Source organism: Chiloscyllium plagiosum, unplaced genomic scaffold, assembly GCF_037043375.1.
Source record: "Chiloscyllium plagiosum isolate Xiang-an unplaced genomic scaffold, Cpla_swu_hap1 HiC_scaffold_8, whole genome shotgun sequence".
NCBI lineage: Eukaryota > Metazoa > Chordata > Chondrichthyes > Orectolobiformes > Hemiscylliidae > Chiloscyllium > Chiloscyllium plagiosum.
This window is the reverse complement of record NW_028270146.1, coordinates 95989315-96016242: the sequence shown is the minus strand read 5'-3', so window position 1 is coordinate 96016242 and position 26928 is coordinate 95989315. Positions and strand designations below refer to the sequence as shown.

General features: G+C 43.3%; 1 protein-coding gene across 6 annotated transcripts in view; it reads left to right on the top strand.

The window, feature by feature from the left end:
* Positions 1-26928, top strand: part of rad51b (RAD51 paralog B) — a 550826-nt gene that overhangs the window by 330406 nt on the left and 193492 nt on the right. For all 6 annotated transcript variants that reach the window (XM_087990130.1, XM_087990129.1, XM_087990128.1 and 3 more), the window contains one exon: positions 7640-7724. In XM_087990130.1, coding sequence (XP_087846256.1) covers positions 7640-7724 — 85 coding nt within the window. The remainder of the gene's footprint in view (positions 1-7639; positions 7725-26928) is intronic.

Sequence of the window (26928 nt, the reverse complement as noted above, 5' to 3'; positions counted from 1 at the left end):
CAATTAGTATGTGAGCATTCAAGATAAAAGTATTAGAGTATAAGAGTAAAGAAGTGTTACTGCAGTTTTACAGGGCTTTGGTGAGATCACTCTTGGAGCGTTGTGTACAGTTTTGGTCTCCTAAGCAAGAAAGCACATGCTTGAGAGGGAATATAACAAAAAATTTCACAAGACTAATTCAGTTGAAGTCCATTGTAATAGTTTACTTTGTTAAAAGTTTAATATAAATGCAAATTGGAGGGAGAATATATCAAATTGAGAAGTTCACGGATGACATGAAAATTGGTTGGGTGCTAAATAGTGGGGAGGATAGCTGTAAACTGAGGGACAGTATCAGTTGACTGGGCGGCTGGGTAGATCAGTGACAAATGGAATTCAACCCAAAACACTGTGAGGTAATGCACAAGGAGAAGGTGCCTTTGTTCACAGAATCCCTGCAGTGTGGGAACAGGCCATTTGGCTCAACAAGTCCACACCAACTCTCCGAAGAGTATCCACCCAGACCCATTCCCCTACCTTATTAGGTGCATTACTCACCTACAGGGATGTGTAGGTGAGTAATGCACCTCACCTACACATCCCTGAACACTATGGGCAATTTCCCATGGTCAATTCACCTAACCTGCACACCTTTGGATTGTGGGAGGAAACCAGAGCACCCGGAGGAAACCCGTACAGACAGGAGGAGAATGTGCAAACTCCACACAGACAGTCACCCGAGGCTGGAATCTGACCCAGGGCCCTGGCACTGTGAGGCAGCAGTGCTAACCACTGAGCCACTGTGCCACCCATATCTGAACATAGAATCCAAAAGCAAGTGGATTATGCTGGAACTGAAAAAAAACACTGGTTAGGCCACAGCTGGAGTATTGTGTGCAATTTTATTTATTATGTTTCAGGAAGGATGTGATTGCACTAGAAAAGGTGCAGAAATTGACCGGATGTTGTCTGGGCTGGAGGGTCTGAGCTGTGAGGAAAGAATGGATATATCCGGATTGTTTTCCTTGCTCAATGAATGTTGAGTGGGAACATGACAGAGGTGCACATGATAAGGGGCATAGATAGAATGGGTAGAGTTATATAGCATGGAAACAGACCCTTCGGTCCAACCTGACCATGCCAACCATAATTCCAAACTAATCTAGTCACACCTGCCTGCGCTTGGCCCATATCCCTCCGAACAAAGGCACTTTTTCCATTGATGATAAAATCCAAATCTAAGTCATTAGTAAAGTGGTGAATAACTCTGGGCAGAGATTTAAGGTAAGACTCAGAGGTGAATTGATGAGAACTTTTTTCCATTCACAGGGTAGTGAGAGTTTGGAACTTGCTGCCTGAAAGAGTGAAACACTCTTGATACTGAAACAATATTTAGATATTCACTTGTGTTGCCATGGCTTCCATGGCTATGGGCCAAAAACTGGAAAATGGGATTAGTGTAATCAGATCTTTGTTGACTGGTGCTGACACAATGGGCTGAATGGCCTCCTGCACTGTATACGACTGAGTCCATACCTATTTAAGAAGAGGAGTAGCACCCTGACCAGGAAGCAGACTAGGTAAACTATTTTGTTTGTTATTTTTTGACAAACACAATGAGCAGTGATGTAGAAGCAGTCAAGTTACTTTGGCTTGGTTTCTCTTTCTCAACTGTGTATTGTGGGCACAAATGTGCTCCATTTGCAAAGCCGCACAGTTTCCACCTTCGCTCTTGTTTGGTGTCAGTAGTTTCATGCTTTGAGTGGTGAGGCTTTCAGCTCCGCAGTTTGCTTTAGTGTCCATGACATCTGTTGAATTGTGTGCAAAAAATGACTTTCATCTGTCAGATTTCCTGAGGTTGTCAATTAGAATTATGGGCGGCCACGGTGGCGCAGTGGTTAGCACTACTGCCTCACAGCGCCAGAGACCCGGGATCAATTCCCGCCTCAGGCGACTGACTGTGTGGAGTTTGCACATTCTCCCCGTGTCTGCGTGGGTTTCCTCCGGGTGCTCCGGTTGCCTCCCACAGTCTAAAGATGTACAGGTCAGGTGAATTGGCCATGCTAAATTGCCCGTAGTGTTAGGTAAGGGGTAAATGTAGGGGTATGGGTGGGTTGCGCTTTGGCGGGGCGGTGTGGACTTGTTGGGCCGAAGGGCCTGTTTCTACACTGTAAGTAATCTAATCTAATAGAAGTTGCACTGCACATAGAACATAGAACAATACAGCACAGAACAGGCCCTTCAGCCCACGATGTTGTGCCGAACATTTGTCCTAGCTTAAGCATCTATCCATGTACCTATCCAATTGCCGCTTAAAGGTCACCAAAGATTCTGACTCTACCACTCCCACTGGCAGCGCATTCCATGCCCCCACCACTCTCTGGGTAAAGAACCCACCCCTGACATTTCCCCTATACCTTCCACCCTTCACCTTAAATTTATGTCCCCTTGTAACACTCTGTTGCACCCGGGGAAAAAAGTTTCTGACTATCTACTCTATCTATTCCTCTGATCATCTTATAAATCTCTATCAAGTCACCCCTCATCCTTCGCCGTTCCAACGAGAAAAGGCCTAGCACTCTCAACCTATCCTCGTACGACCTATTCTCCATTCCAGGCAGCATCCTGGTAAATCTTCTCTGCACCCTCTCCAAAGCTTCCACATCTTTCCTAAAGTGAGGCGACCAGAACTGCACACAGTACTCCAAATGTGGCCTAACCAAAGTCCTGTACAGTTGCAACATCACTTCACGACTCTTGAATTCAATCCCTTTGCTAATGAACGCTAATACACCATAGGCCTTCTTACAAGCTCTATCCACCTGAGTGGCAACTTTCAAAGATCTAGACCCCAAGATCCCTCTGTTCCTCCACCTCACTAAGAACCCTACTGTTAACCCTGTATTCCGCATTCTTATTTGTCCTTCCAAAATGGACAACCTCACACTTGGCAGGGTTGAACTCCATCTGCCACTCCTCAGCCCAGCTCTGCATCATATCCAAGTCCCTTTGCAGCCGACAACAGCCCTCCTCACTATCCACAACTCCACCGATGTTCGTATCATCTGCAAATTTACTGACCCACCCTTCAACTCCCTCATCCAAGTCATTAATAAAAATTACAAACAGCAGAGGACCCAGAACTGATCCCTGCGGAACTCCACTTGTAACTGGGCTCCAGGCTGAATATTTGCCATCTACTACCACTCTCTGACTTCGACCGGTTAGCCAGTTTTCTATCCAATTGACCAAATTTCCCTCTATCCCATGCCTCCTGACTTTCCGCATAAACCTACCATGGGGAACCTTATCAAATGCCTTACTAAAATCCATGTGACCTATGCCTTCCTTTCTAAACTCCAGTCGCATCTCTCCAGTTCTAGCAACTTGAATATCTCAATAATCCACCAATGCCAGTTAGTTTCAGCTGTCTAGTGCATAATCTTTGAAATTCCTTCTTAACTCCTCAACCTCTCTGTCTCTAGCCTGCTTTAAGATCCTCAGAATCCCTACAGGCCATTCAGCCCATTGGGTCCACGCCAACCCTCTGAACAGCATCTCGCCCAGACCCACCCTATCCCTGCAAACCATGGCTAATCCACCTAACCTACACATACCAGGACACTATGGGCAACTTAGCATGGTCAAGCCACCTAACCTGCACAGCTTTGGACTGTGGAAAGAAACCAAAGCAGCCGGAGGGTACCACGTAGACACGGGGAGAATATGCAAACCCCACACAGACAGTGACTCAAAGGTAGAATTAAACCCAGTTTCTAGTGGTAAGAGGCAACAGTGCTCATTACTGAGCCATTGTGCTGCCTCTTTCGTAAGCTCTACTTTTTTTTAATCAAATGATCACTTATTCTAATATAATCTTAAAGGCACTGTGTCAAATGTTTGACTGATAATGACTTCTGAGAAGTCTTACCATGTTAAAGCTGTGTTATAAATGCAAGTTGTTGTTGAATTGAATTTATTGTCGTGTGTACCAAGGCACAGTGAATAGCTTTGTCTTGCGAGCAGTACAGGCAGATCATAGAGTTAAGTAGCATTGATAGAAAATAAGGTGGCTCGGTGGTTAGCACTGCTGCCTCACAGCACTAGGGACCCGGGTTCGATTCCAGCCTTGGGTGACTGACTGTGTGGAGTTTGCACATTCTCCCCGTGTCTGCGTGGGTTTCCTCCGGGTGCTCCAGTTTCCTCCCACAGTCACAAAGATGTGCAGGTCGGGTGAATTGGCCATGCTAAATTGCCCGTAGTGTTAGGTGCATTAGTCAGAGGGAAATGAGTCTGGGTGGGTTACTCTTCAGAGGGTCAGTGTGGACTTGTTGGGCCGAAGGGCCTGTTTCCACACTGTAGGGAATCTAATCTAATCTAATAGGTAATTGTTTTTAATAGCAGACGTTTAAAATGATTTTGTGTGAAATAAATTAGTCAGTCTCAGCCCATATCCGGTTGGATACAAGTCCACCAGGATGGAATTTTCTCCAAATTATCATCCCGCTCAGGTCATGGTATGCTTTTTGAGAGAGGTGGCCTTTATATCTGGAGGGCGGGAGTATAAGAATGCAGAAATTATGCTATAGCACTGAGAACAGATCAGGACATTATACCTTAGGAGAGATATGTTGGCCTTGGAGGATTACAGCATAGAATAGAGGTTTGGAACACACTTCCACAAGATGCAGTGGATGCGGAATCTGTGATAGATAAGTTTTTGTTAAGCAAAGGTATTAAGGGATATGGGTCAAAATCATTAGGGTTGAGGGTTACACCTACCATGATTTCATTGAAAGCAGACAGACCAGGCTCAAGGGACTGAGTGGCTTACTTCTGTTCCTATGTTTGATTTGCATTTGAATGTTGAAGCATTTTGGTGACAGAATATAGAGAAATGTTTACTCAGTATTGAGTAAAAATGAAATCTTTTGGATGCTGGAAATCTGAAATGAGGAGAGTGCTGGAGGAACTCAGCAGGTCTGGCAACATCAATCAAGAAACAGCATTAATGTTTCGAGTCCAGGGTGACTGTTTTTTGGAGCTGAAAGGTGTTGAAAAACTTTTCTTCTCTACCTTTGACAGAGGCATGGCCAAATGCAAAAGACCTCGGTGTTGTTAATGGTGGGTAAAGAGAAAAGGAGATGTAAAATTCGTATAAAGTAAGGTATGAAAAGAAGAGAATGGGTTCCCTCCAGGCTCTTACACCCAGGCAGAATTTCTGTTCCGCTTAGTCAGAGATTGCCAGCACAGAAAAGGCCCTTCAGCTCACCAATTCCACGCCAGTCAAAAACAACTGCCGAATTATTCCAATCCCATTTTTTGGAATTTGGCACATAGCCTTGGCATCACAAGTACACATCTAAATGTTTGTGAGGGTTTCTGCCTCTCCCATCCTTAGAAGCAGTGAGTTCCAGATTCCCACCACCCTCTGATGTCATAGAGATGTACAACATGGAAGCAGACCCTTCAGTCCAACCCGTCCATGCCGACCAGATATCCCAACCCAATCCAGTCCCACCTGCCAGCACCCATCCCATATCCCTCCAAACCCTTCCTATTCATATACCCACCCAAATGCCAACTTCACATCTTATTCTCACATCCAAATCATTTATATAAATGATGAAAAATAGTGGGTCCAGCACCGATCCTTGTGGCACTCCACTGGTCACAGGCCTCCAGTCTGAAAAACATCCCTCCACCACCACCCTCTGTCTTCTACCTTTGAGCCAGTTCTGTATCCAAATGGCTAGTTCTCCCTGTATCTCGTGAGATCTAACCTTGCTAATCAGTCTCCCATAGGGAACCTTGTTGAACGCCTTACTGAAGTCCATATAGATCACATCTACCGCTCTGCCCTCATCAATCCTCTTTGTTAGTTCTTCAAAAAACTCCGTCTTTCCTCATGTCTCCTCTGAACCTTCTGCCCTTTACCTTAAATCTATGCCCCTGGTCTTTCCAGAAAGTGGAAAGGTTTCTTCCTGTCTACCTTATCTCATAATTTTACAGGTAGTTCAAGCCCATCTACTGCATTCGCTGCTCACAATGTGGTCTCCTTTATGTTGGCAGGACAAAATGCAGACTGGGTGACCACTTTGTGGAGCATCTCGACTCTGTCTGTAGGAATGATCCCGACGTCCCAGTTGCTTGTCATTTCAGTAAATCACCTGGCTGTCATACTGATATATCTGTTCTGGGCCTGTTGCAATGTTCCAACAAAGCACAACAGAAGTTTGAAGAAAAACATCCCACTTTTCTGTTTAGTTTCTTTACTGCCTCGAGGTCTCAAAATTGAATTCTATAATTTCAAAAACTGACCGCATTATGTCTGTTCTCCATTTTTCTTATCCTCCAGCACATGCCACTCAGGTTTGTCTTGTTTGTGTCCTGTTTACTTTGCTCTTGGTAGAGACAACCCTCCATCCATTTTATCTCTCTCTTTCCGTTTCTCCATAACAAAACAGCACCTTTGTCTTTTGCACTGGATCTCTGCTTCTGTCAAAGTATAAAGCAGGCATTTTCTAACAACTTTCAGTTCTGAAGAAGTGTCATACCAGACTCAAAACGTTAATTCTGATTCCCTCTGAACAGGTACTGCCAAACCTGCTAGGTTTCTCCAGCATACTCTGTGTTAGTACTTAATACCTGATGCAGTGAAGAAGGGAAAGCTTTACTGTTGAGTCTAACCTATAATGTTATAATGGACCTAGGCAGCAGAAGTGGAGATTTACTTTGCATTTGCCCTGTCCATTATCTGGCCTTCAAGCACTATTGGTATAGATGGAGTTTTACATTGTGTCTAATCTGTGGTGTATCTGCCCTGGGACTGTTTAATGGGACAGTGTAGAGGAATCTTTACTCTGTATCAAATCCTAGGCTGTATCTGCCCTGGGAGTATTTGATGGAGACTAGGAAGAGGGAGCTATAGCGAGTTTTGAGAAGATTTGTAGCTCAGGTTGAGGTTCTGGATGTAGGTTTGCTCACTGTGCTGCAAGGTTCATTTCCAGACGTTTTATCACCCTACTAGGCAAGATCTTCAGTGGACCTCCAGGCGAAGCCTCCCAGAGGGAGCTATACTTGGCATTTGCCCTGTGCTGCACCAAATCTGGGAGTCTGGGTACTGACTCTGGATGTTATATTTAATGGAGGCGGCAGTGGTCTTACCCGCTGGCTACATTTAACGGTGAAGCAGTGGGTCCTCCTCAAGAGTGGAGGTCCTGCTCGCCAAGAGCTGCTGGCCAATCAGAGGCCAGCAATTCTTTGAACAGCCTCACAATCGAGAAGGAGGTGGCTACTGCTACCAATGCTAGGCCAGAGATAGGTGATGCAGGATGGTGATCACACCATAGGTGCTATAGACTAGGGAATTTGCAGCATAGCTAGGGGGTCTAGCACCTGTGCCAAGTTAGTGCCAACAACTGGAAGAGCCCCTTGAGCAGACATTGCCACTCTAAAAGTTTAAGTTGGCATCCATGGCCATCCCAACTTTGAAGATGAGCAAAGGATGGGGTTCTCACCTGTCTCATTAAATGCCCCTCACCACCACACTTGCCAATGAGAAAGGGTGCCAAATTCCTTCCAGTGCTCCTGAAAGGAAAGATGCTTCTGAGGAAGATGTGAAGGCGCCTTGCTGTAACTCTCCTTTCCCTCTCTGCAGGTCGTCCTAACGAACCAGATCACAACAAGGCTGAGTCAAAACTTTGTGCCAAGCTCGAGCGCAAGTCGTTCCTCCCTGCCTGAAGGTAATGGTCTTTTTCATTAACAAACTACAACAGCCTGTCGTCATTTTCAATCAGTTGCATCAAGGCTCTATTTCCATACAATACTGTTTCTGCTCAAACTGTTTATATTGAAATAAAAAGAAAATTTGAATTTATCTAGGGCCTTTCATAAACTCAGGATATTCCAAAGCTCTTCCTGGTCAGTGAAGTAGTTTTGACACGTTGTCACTGTTGTCATGTAGGAAACACACTGGCTAATTTACACACAGCAAGGTCTTACAAACAATAATGTGGTAATGACCAATGGTTTAGCTGCTTCAGTGATGTAGGTTGGCTGTTAATATAACTAAGTTATAGAGCAAATGGAGGAGAACTGTGCCCTCTCCTCTTCAATAACATCATGCACCCACTTCAGAGGGCAGTCTCTCCCACAAGGTGACATCCTGAATAGTGCAGCACTCCCTCAGTTCTAGGATTGACGTGTTGGACTGGGTGCACAAAGTTAAAAACCGCACAACACAAGGTTTATTTGGAAGCACTAGCTTTTGGAGTGCTACCAGGTGAGGGAGCAGCACTCCGAAAGCTATGTAGTTCCAAATACACCTGTCGGGCTATAACCTGGTTTTGTGTGATGATTTACCTGAGCTCGAGGATTGCCAGCCTAGATCATGTAGTCAAATCTTGTAGAGAAAAAATTGATTCAAGTGTGCACAAAAGGCTTATGTGTGATTGTGATTGTGCATATGTAAATGCAAAAGACCCCTATAGAGAACATATATAAAATAACTTATAATACTCTTGCACATGTTGTGCAGTGGGTCCTTTAGCTTTTTTGTTCTGCTGATCCAGGCTATCATTTTCTAAGAGATGCTGGGGATCAGAGCTGAAAAATGTGTTGCAAGGGATGAATGCAGATTTCTCCAGCTTCCTCATTTCCCCTCCCCCCACCTTTTCTCAGTCCCAATCCTCAGACTCAGCACCGCCTTCTTGACCTGCAATCTTCTTCCCGACCTCTCCGCCCCCCACCCCCTCTCCGGCCTATCACCCTCACCTTAACCTCCTTCCACCTATCGCATTCCCAACGCCCCTCCCCCAAGTCCCTCCTCCCTACCTTTTATCTTAGCCTGCTTGGCACACCCTCCTCATTCCTGAAGAAGGGCTTATTCCCAAAACGTCGATTCTCCTTCTCCTTTGATGCTGCCTGACCTGCTGCGCTTTTCCAGCAATACATTTTTCAGCTATGATCATTTTTTCCAAATTAATTCCACTTGCAATACTTTGTTGGGAAAGGAACCTCAAAAGAGAGAGACTGTATTTGTTTTTCACCTCCACCCATATTTTCTCTTACTACCACTGAAAGTTAGTGAACAGGAAAAGAGAATAATTCAAAATGCCAATGGATTGTAGGCCTTTATCTTAATAATAACAAGGAATAAGTAATGTTACAGCTGTTTGGGGGGGGGGGCAAGGTAGCCATACCTGGTGAACTGCATTCAATTCTGGACATCTCATCTCAAAAAGGATGTGTTGCCCAGGGAGGATATGAGTTACAGTGGACTTGTAAAGGATTACGTCATGAGGACTGATTGCTTAAAGCCCACGTTTTTATTTTCCTGAATATAGAAGATTAAGAGATGATTAAATTAAGCTGTTTACAGGAATTGAAGGATTTTTGAGAATTAGGATCAAAAGAAGCTATTTCCTCTCGTGTGTGATCCCAAAACAAAGGTTTATAAACTTAAAATTGGAGTCATTCAGGTGTGATATCAGGAAGCACTTACTAACACAAAAGGGAGGGGAAATTTGGAACTCTCTCCAGAAATCTCTCTCTCAGGGGCAAGGTGAAAATTTCAGAACTAAAATGGGTAGACTTTTGTAGTAAATGTATTAGCATTATTTATTGGATAAATAGATATATCTAAGATACAAGTCAAACTGTTGAGAAATTGAATGGCAAAAAGATTCAAGAAGACAACCTCCCCCTGTTCCTATGTTCCTTGCCTGTAGTCTCTGTCTTCCGTTAAGGTATGCTTCCATGCACATCAGCCACAGTGAGTGCCTCATTTGTTCACTGCATTTGGCATTGCAATTGAGTCTGATTCCTCACCAACCACTGCCTACTGTTAAACCTTCAACAGAAGTTACAGCGCGATGACTGTGAAACTGACTGATACATTCCTGTCTAACGCAGGCAAGCTGAATTAATTGTGATATCTCGACTTTCTTCTCCTTAGCTACACGTGCAGGGACTGGATGTTGAACTTGTCAACCCATCTGTACAGTTTAACTATTTACTTTCATAAAAAGCAGTATTATCAAAATAGATAAAACAACATTATCCAGTTGTGCTCCCCTGAAAATTCTATCTCTGCCTGCACCACCATGAGCATGTGACGCTTTCTGCTTTGTCCCCCATATCATTTGGCAGGTAGCATTGTTACCACCGATTCAAATGTCCTTGGTTAAGGTCCGATTTTGGAGGTTTGCATGCAAAATCTAGACTGACAGAACCAGTGCAGTACTGAAGTGATGCTTCACTGTTAGAAGTGTCATTTTTCAGGTAAGATGTTAAACCAGTGCCAGCTCTCAAGTTGGATGCTCAAGGCTGCAAAACATTACTTAAAGAAATTCAAGAGAGTTCTCCTTGAGCTTTTGAGCAATATTTATTCTTCAACCAAGGTCACTACAGATTATCTGATAATTTATCATATTGTTATTGTGTTATGTTGCTGTAGAAAAGTTGTCTGCCATGTTTCCTACCCTTCAGAGACTATCCTTCACAAATATTAATTGACTAAAAAATTGGTTTAAAGTGATCTGAGCACATGAGCAGACAAGGTATGACTGCAATTTCTTGAGGGCGGCGCGGTGGCACAGTGGTTAGCACTGTTGCCTCACAGCGCCAGAGACCTGGGTTCAATTCCCGCTTCAGGCGACTGACTGTGTGGAGTTTGCACATTCTCCCCGTGCCTGCGTGGGTTTCCTCCGGGTGCTCCGGTTTCCTCCCACAGTCCAAAAATGTGCAGGTTAGGTGAATTGGCCATGCTAAATTGCCCGTAGTGTTAGGTGCAGGGGTAAATGTAGGGGAATGGGTCTGGGTGGGTTGCGCTTCGGCGGGTTGGTGTGGACTTGTTGGGCCGAAGGGCCTGTTTCCACACTGTAAGTAATCTAATCTAATCTAAGTAATCTAAAAAAAGAGAGTTTTATAACCTTGTGTGTTCCTGCTGTGTGTACTTGGCTTCCAAAGCTGATGAATTATTTTACCTGTTTGCATAAAAAGGCACACAAATATAGGCCTTAGGCTGGTTACATTAGACAGGCCGTGCTCATGAGACACTTCTCAGTTTGTATTGACTTGATGTGTTGGTGAGAGATTTATGGGCACCCAGAGTTTTACAGGAGAAGACTCTTGTTGAATTACCTGCTTGCACTTTATTGTTTCATTTCAGAAAGTTTCTTCATTCATTTCACTCCTGTCCAGTGCTGTACAACTATGTGTATATCATTGCTAGCTCCTGTACTTAGAAACACAGCATCGTGGAGGGTTTATGGCACAAAATGATACAATTTAGCCTATCATGTCTTCTTTAGCCAGGAAACAGCCACCCAACCTAATCATAGGGACAGAAGCAAGGCCATTCTGTTCATTGAGTCTGCCCCATCATTATAAATCATGGCCGATCATCTCCTCAATGCCATTATCCCACTTTATCTCTATACCCCTCGATATCATTAGTGCTCAAAAACCGATCAATTTCTGTCCTCACCCTGCTCGATGATTGAGCTTTCACAGATCTCAAAGTGAATAAATTTTCCTCATCTCAAACTTAGATGGCCTGTGTTTAATGCTGACATCATACATTCTATCGATATCCATGCACATGCCCTCAGTGAATCCTTAGATCACTTTTCATTCTTAGAAATTCTAGAGACTCTCGACCCCAGTTTCCCCAATCTCCCCTCATAAGACAATCCTGCCTTTGCGGGGATTAATCTGGTGAACCTCGTTGCACTCCCTCTGACAGGTTTGCTCTTCCACAGATAAAGGAGCCAAAACTAAACAGTGCTCCAGGTCAGGTGTCACCAAGACTCTTTACAACTGCAACAAGGTATTTTTGCTTCTCGATCAAATCCCTTTGAAAGGAATGTCAATTTATTGCTTATCTTTCTAATTGCTTGCTGCACCAGTGCGCTAGTTCTTAATGCCATATGGGCAAGGACAGCCTGATCCTTTCAGACACCCACACTTTCCAACCTCTCACCATTAAATAAATGTTTTGCCATCCTGATTTTTCTACCAAAGTGAGTAACTTAACTCTTCTTCACATTATATTCCACCGAAGCCCATTCAATTAGCCTGTCCACGTTCTTGTGAAGTTTCCTTGAACTCTCATTATAACTTACGTTCCCATCCAGTTTTATGTCATCAGCAAATTTGGGAATACGACAATTGGTCCCTGTATCCAAATCATTTATATAAATTGTAAACATCTGTGGACTGAGCACTGACGAGGGAAGTTAAGAAACATATAAAGTTAAAAGAGAAAAAGTATAACATAGCAAAGATAAGTGGGAAAACTGAGGACTGGGAAGCTTTTAAAGAGCAACAGAATATTACTAAGAAGGAAATACGCAGAGGAAAAATGAGGAACGAAGGTAAACTGGCCAATAATATAAAGGAGGATAGTAAAACCTTTTTAAGGTATGTGCAAGGCAAAAAAATGGTTGGCACTAAAATTGGGCCCTTGAAGACAGAAACAGGGGAATATATTACGGGGAACAAAGAAATGGCAGAGGAATTAAATGGGTACTTCAGATCTGTGTTCACTGGGGAAGACACAAGCAATCTCCCTGAGGTAACAGTGGCTGAAGGACCTGAATTAATATTTGCCAGGATTTGGTGTTGGAGAGACTGTTAGGTCTGAAGGTTGATAAGTCTCCGGGGCCTGATGGTCTACATCCCAGGGTACTGAAGGAGGTGGCTCGAGAAATCGTGGATGCATTGGTGATTATTTTCCAGCGTTCGATAGATTCAGGATTGGTTCCTAAGGATTGGAGGGTGGCTAATGTTATACCACTTTTTAAGAAAGGAGGGAGAGAGAAAGCAGGAAATTATAGATCAGTTAGTCTGACCTCAGTGGTGGGAAAGATGCTGGAGTCTATTATAAAGGATGAAATTACGGCACATCTGGATAGTAGTAACAAGATAGGACAGAGTCAGCATGGATTTATGAAGGGGAAATCATGCTTGACTAATCTTCTTGAATTTTTTGAGGATGTAACTCTGAAGATGGATGAGGGAGATCCAGTAGATGTAGTGTACCTGGACTTTCAGAAAGCTTTTGATAAAGTCCCACACAGGAGGTTAGTGAATAAAATTAGGGCGCATGGTATTGGGGGCAAAGTACTAGATTGGATTGAAAATTGGTTGGCTGATAGGAAACAAAGGGTAGTGATAAACGGGTCCATTTCAGAATGGCAGGCAGTGACCAGTGGGGTACCGCAGGGATCCGTGCTGGGACCGCAGCTTTTTACAATATATGTTAATGATATAGAAGATGGTATTAGTAATAACATTAGCAAATTTGCTGATGATACAAAGCTGGGTGGCAGGGTGAAATGTGATGAGGATATTAGGAGATTACAGGGTGACCTGGACAAGTTAGGTGAGTGGTCAGATGCATGGCAGATGCAGTTTAATGTGGATAAATGTATGGTTATCCATTTTGGTGGCAAGAACAGGAAGGCAGATTACTACCTCAATGGAATCAATTTAGGTAAAGGGGCAGTACAGAGAGATCTGGGTGTTCTTGTACACCAGTCAATGAAGGCAAGCATGCAGGTACAGCAGGTAGTGAAGAAGGCTAATAGCATGCTGGCCTTCATAACAAGAAGAATTGAGTATAGAAGCAAAGAGGTGTTTCTGCAGCTGTACAGGGTCCTGGTGAGACCACACCTGGAGTACTGCATGCAGTTCTGGTCTTCAAATTTGAGGAAAGACATTCTGGCTATTGAGGGAGTGCAGCGTAGGTTCACGAGGTCAATTCCTGGAATGGCGGGATTACCTTACACTGAAAGACTGAAGCAACTGGGCTTGTATACCCTTGAGTTTAGAAGACTGAGAGGGCATCTGATTGAGATGTATAAGATTATGAAAGGATTGGACACTCTGGCAGCAGGAAACATGTTTCCGCTGATGGGTGAGTGCCGAACCAGAGGACACAGCTTAAAAATACAGGGTAGACCATTTAGGACAGAGATGAGGAGAAACTTATTCACCCAGAGAGTGGTGGCTGTGTGGAATGCTCTGCCCCAGAGGGCAGTGGAGGCCCAGTCTCTGGATTCATTTAAGAAAGAGTTGGATAGAGCTCTCAAAGATAGTGGAATCAAGGGTTATGGAGATAAGGCAGGAACAGGATACTGATTAGGAATGATCAGCCATGATGATGTTGAATGGCGGTGCAGGCTCGAAGGGCTGAATGGCCTACTCCTGCACCTATTGTCTATTGTCTATTGACTTTGTCTTACCCGACTACTTTGCCTGCCATCCTGAGAATGATCTGTTTATTTCTGTTTTCTGTCTATTAACAAACTCTCAGCTGAATTGCTAATATACAACATGCTAATGTGTTCCCCCCACCCGGTTCTGTGCACTCTAATTTTATTCACCTGTGAGGGGTCTTATCAAAAGCTTTTTTAAAATCAAAATTCACCACATCTGCTGGTTCCCCTTTGTCTGTGCTCGAAATAAAATCCTGAAAAAAAAACCTCTTAACAACTTTGTCAAACTCAGTTTGCATAAATCATGTTGAGTCTACCCAACTTTGCCATTTGTTTCTAAATCTTCAGTTATCACATCCTTTGTAATAGATTGTAACATTTTCAATACTGTGGATGTCGAGTTGACAGGTCAGTAGTTCTGCATTCTCCCTAATTATGCCTTTTTGAGTAATGGGGTTGCATTTGTTATTATCCAGTCAGCAGGAACTTTTCCAGAATCCATAGAATTCTGAAAGATAACCTCCTTCAACACTCGGGAATGAAGCTCATCTGTTTCATGAGATTGATCAACTCTCAACCCAGCAATCTTTCTTAAGTATTGCCCATTTGTTAATACTAATTTGTATTGGCTTTCAGTTGCACAAGTCCCCTTAAAATTTTGTATTTCTGGGAAAGTTTTAATATCTTATGTGAAGACGGACACGAAGTAACTGTTCAGTTGCTTTGCCATTTCCTTGTTCTCCACTGTAAATTCTCCTGTCTGTCCTGTAATAGGCCCACATTTATTCTTGTTTTTTCCACATCAATAGAAGATTCCACAGTCCACTGTTATGTTCTTCGTTAGATTGGATTTACAATCTATTTTCCTTTTCCTTATCAGTTTCTTGGTTCTTCGTTGTTGAATACTCCCAATTAATCTTACTATCTAGCATTTGGTCCATATTGCTGCAGGTTTAGGCACTCGGGTGCGTACCTGGACTCATGTACAGTACACACTGGGGAAAAGGGAACAACTAACTTCTTTTATGGCTTGAGTACCTCAGTATCAGCTCCTGTACAATTGGAGTATACATTATGTAAAAGTGAACAATTAATTCCAGTCTGGTAGTACAGTCAGCTTCACGGGTTGCGAACAGATTCCATTCTCAACTCCGTTTGCAAATTGATTAGTGCGCAAGTCAGAACACAATACAGGACATAAAATAGGAGTCATAATTACAGGATATGGTCATATGTTAGATCTTTAAAATTACATCCCCATGCGGGATCAGGTTCGTAAGTACTAATGTTTGTAAGTCGTATATTTGTAAATCGGGAACCCCTTGTTTGTCATTCAGTGACAGCTCTTCTACATATACCAAGCACACTGACTCAATTTGCTCTGCTCCTATATAATAGGAGCCATAGAATGGAATGTTCAATTGCAGGCCTGGGAGCAATATAAACATAGTCTGCTGCTTAACTTCAAGCAGCAATTTTTTTTTTCGATCAGGAATTTCTCTCAGGGTCAGAAATCCCTGCTGAAATTCTCTGCCTGAGCTATCAAGGTAACCCTGTCACTCCCAGCAATTCATTCCCATCAGGAGCTATGTCAATCTTTCATTGTCCTTCAAAACTTTGTGAAAACCATGTTTTTATTTTTATCTTAGTAATTTTCAACGCCTACGTATGTATCTTATACATTGACAGTGGCATATGAGAACAGAAGAACTGGGAGTATGCAATTCAGCCCCTTGAATCTACTCTGCCATTTGATACGATTATATCTGATCTCATTTCAGCCTGAACCCCACTTTCCTGACACTCCCCATAACCTTTCAATCCTTTACTAATTAAAAATCTGATTATCTCCTTAAATTCACTTATTGTCACAGCATCCACTGCAGTGTGGGATAGTGAATTCCACAACTTCACACACCTTTGAGAGAAGTAATTTTTCCTCATTTCTGTTATAAATCTGTCCCCCTTTATCCTAAAGCTAAGGTCTCTCGTTCTCGATTTCCCCACAAGAGGAAAAATCCTCTCTATGTCTACTTTGCCAATCCACTTTAGAATCTTACATACCTCAGTTAAGTTTCCCCTCATTCTTCTGACCTCTAGAAAGAATGGGCTTAACTACTCAATTTCTCTCCATAAGACAAACCTCTCACCTCTGCAATCAATCTAGTGAACCTCCTCTGGCTATCTACAATTCAACTACACCTCTCAAGGGGAACAAAACTGTATGCAGCACTCCAGATGCAGTCTCACTAATGCCTTGTACGATTGAAGAAATACTTCCCTACTTGCATTCCTTTAGCAATAAATGCTAAAAATCCACTTGTCATCCGTATTACCTGTTGTACCTCTATACTAGCTTTCTGTGATTCATGCACAACAGCACCCATTGCCTCTGCACCAAAATACTCTGAATATAATAATCGACATAATACAGAGGAACCCCAATTATCTAGACAATACAAGCATGGAGTATTTTGTTCGGATAATCAAATGTTTGGATAATCGAATGCCGGATAACACAGTTTAGCCAAGCATTGGGAACTTGAGATCTTGTTTGGATAATCCGAAATTCAGATAATTGAATGCTGGATAATCGAGATTCCTCTGTGTGTATATATAAAAAACATATAGAATGTAAAGCCCTGCAGGAAGTGTTTGTGAGTGTTTTAACTCTTGGACAGCACGAACATCTGGACCCTGTAAAGTGAGTAAATCTCAACTCTCAACAACAGGAATCAAGCCGCTAAAATGCCAGACAATGAAAAGTTGCAACATGCAGTTCTGAGTGAGATTTAACAGCCTATCTATCCTTAGTTTCTTGCATGTGCAATTAAGTTAGCAGTTCCTTTCAGACCTGAAATTCTAGTTCATGTCCTCAATAACCTTAAATTGAGTGATAAAGGATCAATCTTTTCTTGCAATCATCAGCTGCTGAAAGGTCTCAGAATTTGTGACTGGGGAACTTTTGTTAACTACAGTGATATCTGACCTGATTGTGTGATTCATTCATTCTCTTTCTAATCCCTGATGCAATCCATACGTTTGCGGTTTAACAGTTTACCATGATTGCTGGGCAATTTGTGTCAGTATCGTGTGCTGGATAGACTGAGCTGAAATGTTATCAGTGAAGCTCTAGTGCTGTAATTAAATGTATAAGGAATAGTTTGATGAATGGGAGCATCAGATTTCCATGTGGGTGTATGGATGGGTGGATCTACATTAGATCAGTTGTAGGATCCAGCTGTGCAAATTACAAATCATCAAGCACAGTGGAGAATGTCTCCTTTATCTCAGCTAATGTCATGCCAAATGCACAATTTGCTGTCCAGTTTTTCACCCTGTGATGTTTATTCACCATCACCCTCCACATTTGTTCACTGTCCTCACTCCACATTGCCCTCTGTTTGTTCACCATCATCATCCATATTTAATCGCCCTCTACCGCCATGTTTATTCACCATCACTCTGTGTTTATTCACAGTCAACCTCCGTGTTTAATATCCCGTGCATTTAATCTCATTTCCCACACAAATTGCCCCTTCGTGTAATTTGATTGGATCGTAAGATGCCACATGAACTAGAAGAAATCTTCTGGAGGACAATTTAAAACAGGATGTTTTCGGACCATTGAGCCAAAAATACTGGTGTGGTTTTGTATCACCCTGCGACTTTTGTCACTTAGTGCCCATTGAGATTTCCAAAGCTTGCCGCTCCTGTAGCTTCCATGGAAAACAGCATTACCATTTAATGTAACCCATCAGTTCTGATTCACTACCACCTATCTTTTGACAGAGATAAGGAAGAGTTTCTTCGAAGATGGTTGTGAATCTATGGAATTATTTTAATCACAGAGAGCCGCCAGGGTCATTAAGTATACTCAAAGCTGTGATGGAGTTTTTAATCAAGAAACAAATAACGGAGAATGGGGAAAGGCAAGAAAAGTTGAGGATTATTAGTTGAAAAGTGTGGCGCTGGAAAAGCACAGTAGGTCAGGCAGCATCAGAGGAGCACGAGTGTCAACCTTTCAGACATAAGCCCTTCAACTGCAATATTGGGATGGGTGGGTGGGTGGGGGTGCTGGGGCTGGGAGATAAATAGGAGGGTGGGGGGGTGATTCTAGGGGAAGGTAGCTGGGAAGGTGATAGGTAGATACAAGTGGGGGGTGATGGTGATAGGGATAGATCAGATTATTAGATCAAACATGATCTCATTGAATAGTGGAGCACTCTCGATAGGCTGACTGGCCTACTTCTGTTCCAACATCTTATCATTTTATGGTCGTATCTTAATGTAAAGATCCTTGCCCCTTGGCTAATAAACATAGACATGATTTATATTGCGCTTTTAATGACAATCGGGTTTCAGCATGCTTTACACCAATGATGTATATTTCACATGTGGTCAATATAGGAAGCATTGCAAATTCCTCAAAAACAGCAAAGTGGAAAGGACCAAATGATCTGAGTTTTGTGATGTTTACTAAGAGGTTAGCCAGAAAAATGGGAAGAACTCCATTGCTCCCCTTTGTAAGAGAGCCATCGACTCTTTTCATTCTATTGGAGGAGGCAGGTGGGCGCCTCAGATTAACCTGATCTGAATTACAGTACTCATGACAGTGCAGTGCTCCTGCAGTATTGTGGGGGTGTCATGCCTGAGTTTTATGCTCAAGCCCTAGAGGTGAAATTTGAGTACAGAACCTTGTAATTCAGAGGTGAGCGTGTTTCCAGCTGATCCACAGCTGACACTTGCCAATCTTGTACCTTTTTGGTACAAAAATATCTAAATAATGCATATGTCTCCCATGGCATTCTCGTCCATCCATTCTGACCAGGTTCCAGTGAAGGACAGTCAGGAGCATTAAACTGAACATGAGAAAAAGTGCTCTGTGACTAGGAGATAACAAGGGTCCAGGTTGGAACTGCTCTAGACTCCATCCAATTTATTTATATCCTGTGTGAGGTGATTGAAGAGGAGAGAATTCTGCTCTATCCCTGTAAACTCCTTCAGTCCTCTGAGGAATTATTCACTTTGGGTCTGTGCCTTCAGGTGTGATTAACCTTTGCTCTTGAATTCCCTCTCCAACCTTTTCCAACACTCGTCCTGTTGGAGATGAACTAAAACCTCCCTCTTGGGTCAAGCTTTTTGTCACTCGTGCTGTTATCACCCTTACATGCAGTTCCAGTGTCAACTTTTGGCAGATATTTCTTTTATTAAGCAGCTTGGACGTTTCACGAAGAATGTTGTGCGAATGCAACTTGTTGTTTAAGTATCTATCTTCCACAATCGATTGTTGAATTACACCTCATTGTAAACTGAATTAAGTAGCCTGGATTGATAGGGTTCCGCAACGCGTATTCGCTAGCTCTCTGTCATACAGGAGCCTACGTTTTCAGCAAATGGAGAGATTGTGTCAGGAAACTTGGGTATTTTCTTTCTATTTCAATTTGCATAGACATCCTGGAGCCACTGGTGAATCACTATATATAAGTCTACATGGCATGGGACTGCATTGTGAAGCTTGACACGGTGGCACAGTGGTTAGCACTGCTGCCTCACAGCGCCAGAGACCAGGGTTCAATTCCCACCTCAGGCGACTGACTGTGTGGAGTTTGCACATTCTCCCCGTGTCTGCGTGGGTTTCCTCCAGGTGCTCCGGTTTCCTCCCACAGTCCAAAAATGTGCAGGTTAGGTGAATTGGCCATGCTAAATTGTCCGTAGTGTTAGGTGAAGGGGTAAAATGTAGGGGAATGGGTCGGTGTGGACTTGTTGGGCTGAAGGGCCTGTTTCCATACTGTAAGTAATCTAAATCCTCACCCTACACTGTTATTGTGTCTGTCCTTGGAAAATGAACACTTTTTTAAAATACCTTTTCCTCCATTCACCATCCAGCCCTCCTGCTGTGCACAACTTGACAATCATGTTCGCTGTGTTACAACAGTGACTACATTTGAAAATTACGTTGTTGGCTTGAAGTTGTATAATAATGGAATTGCTTTTATTTTTCGCATGCCTTCGGCTAAGATCTTGCAACCAGTAAAGTTAATGGCAATATTGTCACTTGCTGCAGAGCGGCCACTTGTCTACATTGCCATACCCATTGCTATATTTAACAGTGGTTCAGAAAGATTTTCTTCAGAAGTTTTTTCAGTTAAAGAGCATTTAAGCCATTATAGCCAGCACTGATCCTATTCTCCCACATTGGACCCTCATTGGAGTAATCCCATTCCCAATAGGAACAGCGGGAGTCAGGGCCCAAATTAGAGTGATCCAATTTCTGATCAGGGTGGACAGTTTGGCTGGTTAACATGGCATTACAGATTGTGCTCAAATGTGTTTCAACTGTTATTGATGGCCTACTGTGTTTTATGTCTGCCCCTGTATGTTGCTAATTGTGACTGCAATCTTTCCCATCTAGCATGGTGGTTACACACAAAACAAGATTGTGGGGGTAGGGAGTTGAAGTTGGACCACAAGGACTGTGAAGTGGTCACTCGTCACTGTCATGGACAGATTTATCAGTGACAATCGATACATGAGGACAAAGAAAGATTATCTCTTGTTTTCTCTCACTACCTTCTGCAGACCCAGTCTAGCTCAACCAATTTGTTAATTAGTCTCACAACTGAACTACTGTTGTGATGGACGTTGAAGTACCCTCCTAGGAATACTGTGCCCTTACCACCCTCATTGCTTCCTCCAATTGACTTCAACATGGAGGAGTATTGATTCATTAATTATGGTCTGTTTGATCAGGTGTAATTAGCAGGGGCTTACCTTGTTCGTGTTTGACCTGATGCTGTGAGACTGCAAGGGGTCCAAAGGCAACATTAAGGACCCGCAGGGCAACTCCCTCCTGACTGCGTATGCTACCTTCTCTGATGGGTCTTCCCTGACAGTGGGGCAGTACATATCTAGGGATGGTGACGGTGTTGTCTGGAACATTATGTGTAAGGTTTGGTTCTGTGGGTATGACTTGTCAGGCTGTTGCTTAACTAACCTGTGGAACAACGCTCTCAATTTTAGCACAAGCCCCCAGAAGTTATGAAAGATGATTTTGCAGCACCAATGCAGCTGGGTTTGCCACCATTGCTTCCAGAGTTAGTTAAGTACCAGCTAACATTTAGTAAAAAATCACACAACACCAGGTTATAGTCCAACAGGTTTATTTGGAAGCACTAGCTTTCTGAGCACTGCTCCTTCACCGGGTGGTTGTGGAGGACACAATTGTAAGGCACAGAATTTATAGCAAAAGTTTACAGTCTGATGTAACTGAAATTATACATTGAAAACTACCTTGATTGTCTGTTGAGTCTTTCACCTGTTCGAGTACCATGATAGTTTCACTTCTTTCATGTGTAAATCACAAAACGTTTTTTTAAAAGTTGCATTCTTAGGTTAACTGTAACAATTGGTGATAGCTAGACAATATGTTGAAGGTGTGAGCCCCCTGTGTTCTCTGTCTGTGCCATGATGTTTAGATTGATTCTAATCTAAAAAAGTGAGAAGACAGAGTTTTACATAAATTCATGCAGTTTTTGAGCAAAGTACAATGTAACTCTGCAAGTACAAATTCACCCCACAAACATATGTGTGTGTGTATATGTGTGTGTGTCATGTGGGTCTTTGTGTCTGTCTGTCTGCCTGGGTTGGGGGGTTGTGAGTGTGAGAGAGAGTGTATATATGTGTGTATGTGAGTGTAGTGTGTCTTAAGTCTGTGAGGGGGTGCATGTGTGAGTGTGTGTGTGTGTCTAGGGTGGGGAGTTGAGTGTCTGTGAGAGAGAGTGTATATGTGTGTGCGTGAGTGCAGAGTGGTCTAAGTCTCTGAGAGGATGCATGTGTGAGTGTGGGAGTGTGTGTATCTGTAAGGGTGTCTGTGTATACGTGTGTCCGTGTGTGTGTGTATAGGAGTGCCTGTGTGTGTGTGTGTGTAGGAGTGTCTGTATGTGTATAGTGCAATGGTGGTCACCTGTAGTGTGACATGAACCCAAGGTCCCGGTTGAGGCCCTCCCTATGGGTACCGAACTTAGCTATCAGCCTCTGCTCGGCCACTTTTCGCTGCTGCCTGTCCCGAAGTCCTCCTTGGAAGATAGTCACCCAAAGGTCCGAGGTCAAATGTCCTGGACTGCTGAAGTGTTCCCCAACTGGGAGGGAACGCTCCCTGTCTGTTGATTGGTGTGCGGTGCCTATTCATCCATTGCCGTAGCCTTTGCTCGGTTTCCCCAAAGTACCGTGCCTCAGGGCATCCTTGCCTGCAACGTATACGATAGACAATGTTGCAGGCAAAGATGCCCTGAGGCATGGTACATTGGGGAAACCAAGCAAAGGCTACGGCAACAGAAGAATGGGCACCGCACACCAATCAACAGACAGGGAGCGTTCCCTCCCAGTTGGGGAACACTTCAGTGGTCCAGGACATTCGACCTCGGACCTTCGGGTGACCATCGTCCAAGGCGGACTTCGGGACAGGCAGCAGCGAAAAGTGGCCGAGCAGAGGCTGATAGCTAAGTTCGGTACCCATAGGGAGCGCCTCAACTGGACCTTGGGTTCATGTCACAGTGCAATGGTGGTCACCTGTAGTATGTGTGCGAGCGCGCGCGTGCACACACACACACACACACACAGACACACAGTCCTAGACACACACATACGCACGGACACACATATACACGGACAGACACACACACTCCCACAATCACACATGCATCCTCTCAGAGACTTAGACCACTCTACACTCACGCACACACATATACACTCTCTCTCACAGACGCTCACAACCCCCCACCCCAGACACACACACACTCCCACACTCACACATGCACCCCCTCACAGACTTAAGACACTCTACACTCACATATACACACTCTCTCTCACTCACAACCCCCCAACCCAGACAGACAGACAGACACAAAGACCCACATGACATGTATATATATATATATTATATATACACTTTATTTTGTGGGGTGAATTTGTACTTGCAGAGTTACATTGTACTTTGGTCAAAAACTGCATGAATTTATGTAAAACTCTGTCTTCTCACTTTTTTAGATTAGAATCAATCTAAACATCATGGCACAGACAGAGAACACAGGGGACTCACACCTTCAACGTATTGTCTAGCTATCACCAATTGTTACAGTTAACCTGAGAATGCAACTTTTAAAAAAAAGTTTTGTGATTTATACATGAAAGAAGTGAAACTATCATGGTACTCGAACAGGTGAAAGACTCAACAGACAATCAAGGTAGTTTTCAATGTATAATTTCAGTTACATCAGACTGTAAACCTTTGCTCTAAATTCTGCGCCTTACAATTGTGTCCTCCACAACCACCCGGTGAAGGAGCAGTGCTCAGAAAGCTAGTGCTTCCAAATAAACCTGTTGGACTATAACCTGGTGTTGTGTGATTTTTAACTGTACACCCCAGTCCAACACCGACATCTCCAAATCATAGCTATTATTTAGATTTTGCATTGATTCAATACAGCTGAATAGCTTGCTAAGCCATTTTTGAGAGCAGTTAGTCAACCACGTTGCCATGGATCTGCAGTCGCATGCAGCCCAGGCTGTGAAATTATACCCGATTTTCTTACCTAAAGGATGGGAAGCAGATTACGATAGTCAGCAGTGGTTCTGAGCTCACTATTGCTGAGATTGACTTTTGATGCCCAGGTTACAGGTGGAATAATCGCAATAATTCCCAGCTTAAGGGTTGTAATGATCCTGATTGTCCCCAGTCTAGAAATCACCTTCAACAGGATGTGGTGAGCCTGCGATCCATGACTGAAGGAATAACTGATCCCAGCAACAATTTATGGAATGGAATAAACTTGGTGATCTGTAATTGTCCTGGTGATTGTCCATGGGATGAATTGTCCCAAACTCACTGTATAAGGCCACTGAGTTAATAATAAATTCAGTAACCTTTCACATTCAACTATCCCTTGTGACATATTACTACATCAAAGCCACTTATTAAATGCAAATCACTGTAGCTGATTTGGTTACTCTGAAGGTTTCTTATTGAGACGTTTCCATTAGTTGGCCAAATTTTAAAACTACAGCACGGTTAGACTGGCATCTGATATCCTGAATCCAAATACCCTATACCGTTGAACTTCTGAAATCCAACAGCATCTGTCAGGTAAAATGCCAGTGATCTTCGAACCTCTGACTTGTCCAATGCTCAATGCCAGCTCCCGTTGTGTAAGAGGTGGATATAATAATATATGCATGTTGGAGGCTGTGGTGAGAATAAAGAGGCAGCCCTAATCAATGCCCATGTTCCCAGTAAAAGACGTTGGATACACTTTCTGAAAGGTGGCTGGTATTGTTTTGAAAGCTGAGCGATGATTTGACACCAATTAAACAATGCTGGCCTCTGTGTTAATTCGGTCGATTCAGGAGATATGCAACTTTGCAACAACATTGGTGTCAAAATGCCGCTTTTACTAACCTTGAATGATGGATGCGAGGTGAAGGAGCATTTAATCAAACCTGTTCAGTGATGTACAACGTACTCAGCAGGGGCCCACCCTTGAATGGGTTAAGATTGCTTCATTGAAACAAAATCAGAAATTGCTGGAGAAACTTAGCATGTCTGGCAGCATCTGTGGAGAGAAAGCAGAATTAAAGTTTCAGCTCCACAGACCCTTCTTCAGAACAGACCCAGTCTGGAAGCCAGATTTTCAAATTAGCATTAATACTGTAATTCACAAGGGGAGAATGAACACCTGGCCACCCCCTGCCCAACCACAGTCAGCACATTTAGGAGGAAACTGTTGAGGGCGGAGGCGATCATAGAAAAGTGGCACATGTAAAGAAAGTTATGTAACTACTGTGTGGCTTCCTCCCTTCCATCTACCATGGTTTGCTCTATTTCAGACTAAGAGTGATGACTCTTTGTGTTCTGTGCTCCTGCATTCTTTGGGCTGGAGTGTGGTCATTGTAATCTCTGAGAGCTGTGAATGTTGAGACCTCTTCCTCCTTGCTTCCTATCTGACCAGTCTTGTCTTCGATCTTCAGCAGTTCAATACATTGTCCTCCAAGTTAGTTAGCTTGCCTGGGTTGGTTTCAGGGTGTGTTCAGGAACAGTTTGGTCGGAGCCCAGAGGTTTATTTTTAATGTTTCTGTGGTTAAGTGTGGCATTTTTAAAAAATGTTCAACTCCATCCCTAGAGGAATGCAGCTTGATCTCCAACAGTTAGGGATCTTATAGTGAGCTGAAGCGTGGAGGCTAATTTGCATTGCAAGCTGCATCAGAGCCATGAAGAAACCTGTAAATGCTGGAGAAAGAAACATGAGGCTGGTCAGTGTAAATCTTTCAACTACTCCTGATGAGGCCTCATCCAGTCAGATAATCAGTCCTTTGCAGGGTTTATTGGTCTGGTATCCTCATGCTGGATTGCCGCTGGAAAGTTGGCATTCAAAGAGGTTTTGACAGGGGCAGCTGTCAGAAGTCAATGTTGTTCCATTTGCAGTCGGACCAAGTTATCAGTCTTCACAGAGCTGCAACACAAAAACAACCAGTACTAACATAGCACCTGTCATGTAAGAAAACATCCCTTTGTTATATTTTTTTAAAACTGAGCCTCGTAAGGCAATGTTACGTCAGATGACCAAAGACTTAGTCAAAGAGGATGATTTTAAGGAGTGTATTAAAGAAAGAAAGAGAGGTAGTCAGACAGAGATATGTTAGAGGATGATCCAAAGCTTGGAGCCACAGCAACTGAAGACACAGTCATCATTTGGGAAGTGATTAAAGTCAGACACAATGATGAGGCAGATATCTGCACTAGGTGTTATGCACGTCATGTGGTAACTGATGAGTCTATGGATGATAAATGTGAGGGACCTAGAGTAGATGTTTGAGAGATGCCACTAGGAATGCTGTGGGAGCTGGATGAAAAGCCATTGCAAGGGATTCTCCAGTAATGATTAGACGGTTAAAAATGGAAACAGGTGAAAGGAATCTCGTTTGACTGGAGCACGGTGGGGGGATATTAGAGGAGAATGGTATGCTCACATATGCTGAAAGGAACAGAAAGGTTGAGAAAGGAAGTGAGGTAAAACTTGGCTTTGTCACAGTCACATAAGATGTAATTTGTAAGTTTGATAGATGCAGTTTCAGTATAGTGACAGGAGACAAAACCTGGTTGGAGTGATTTGAATGTAGGGTTCTGGGAAAGGTGCATATGAATTTGGGATGCAGCTGCATGTTAAAGAACTTTGAAAGAAAGTTGAATTGCAGGACCAGCATACACCTATTAGCTTTCAGCTGCCTTCAGTAAGAGGCTGACCATCAACAGAATCTTTGGCTTCTTGTTGCTGGAAACTCTGTGTGCCAACATTCCCAGTTGTCACTCTGGGAATCACTGATACACCCCTCATCCTGTCACTCTGGGGATCACCGATACTCCCCACATCCTGTCACTCTGGGGAACACAGATACATCCCTCATCCTGTCACTCTGGGGATCACCGATACTCCCCACGTACTGTCACCCTGGGGAACACAGATACATCTCACATCCTGTCACTCTGGGGACCATTGATAAGCCCCACGTCCTGTCACTCTGAGGATTACTGATACACCCCACGTCCTGTCACTCTGGGGATTTCAGCTACATCGTTGTTCCATAACTAGGCTGCAGTCTCTGGCATCAACCTGCATCTGATTCTGTAACCTCAAGTCCCATTCTATAACTGCTTCTGTAATGTCCAACC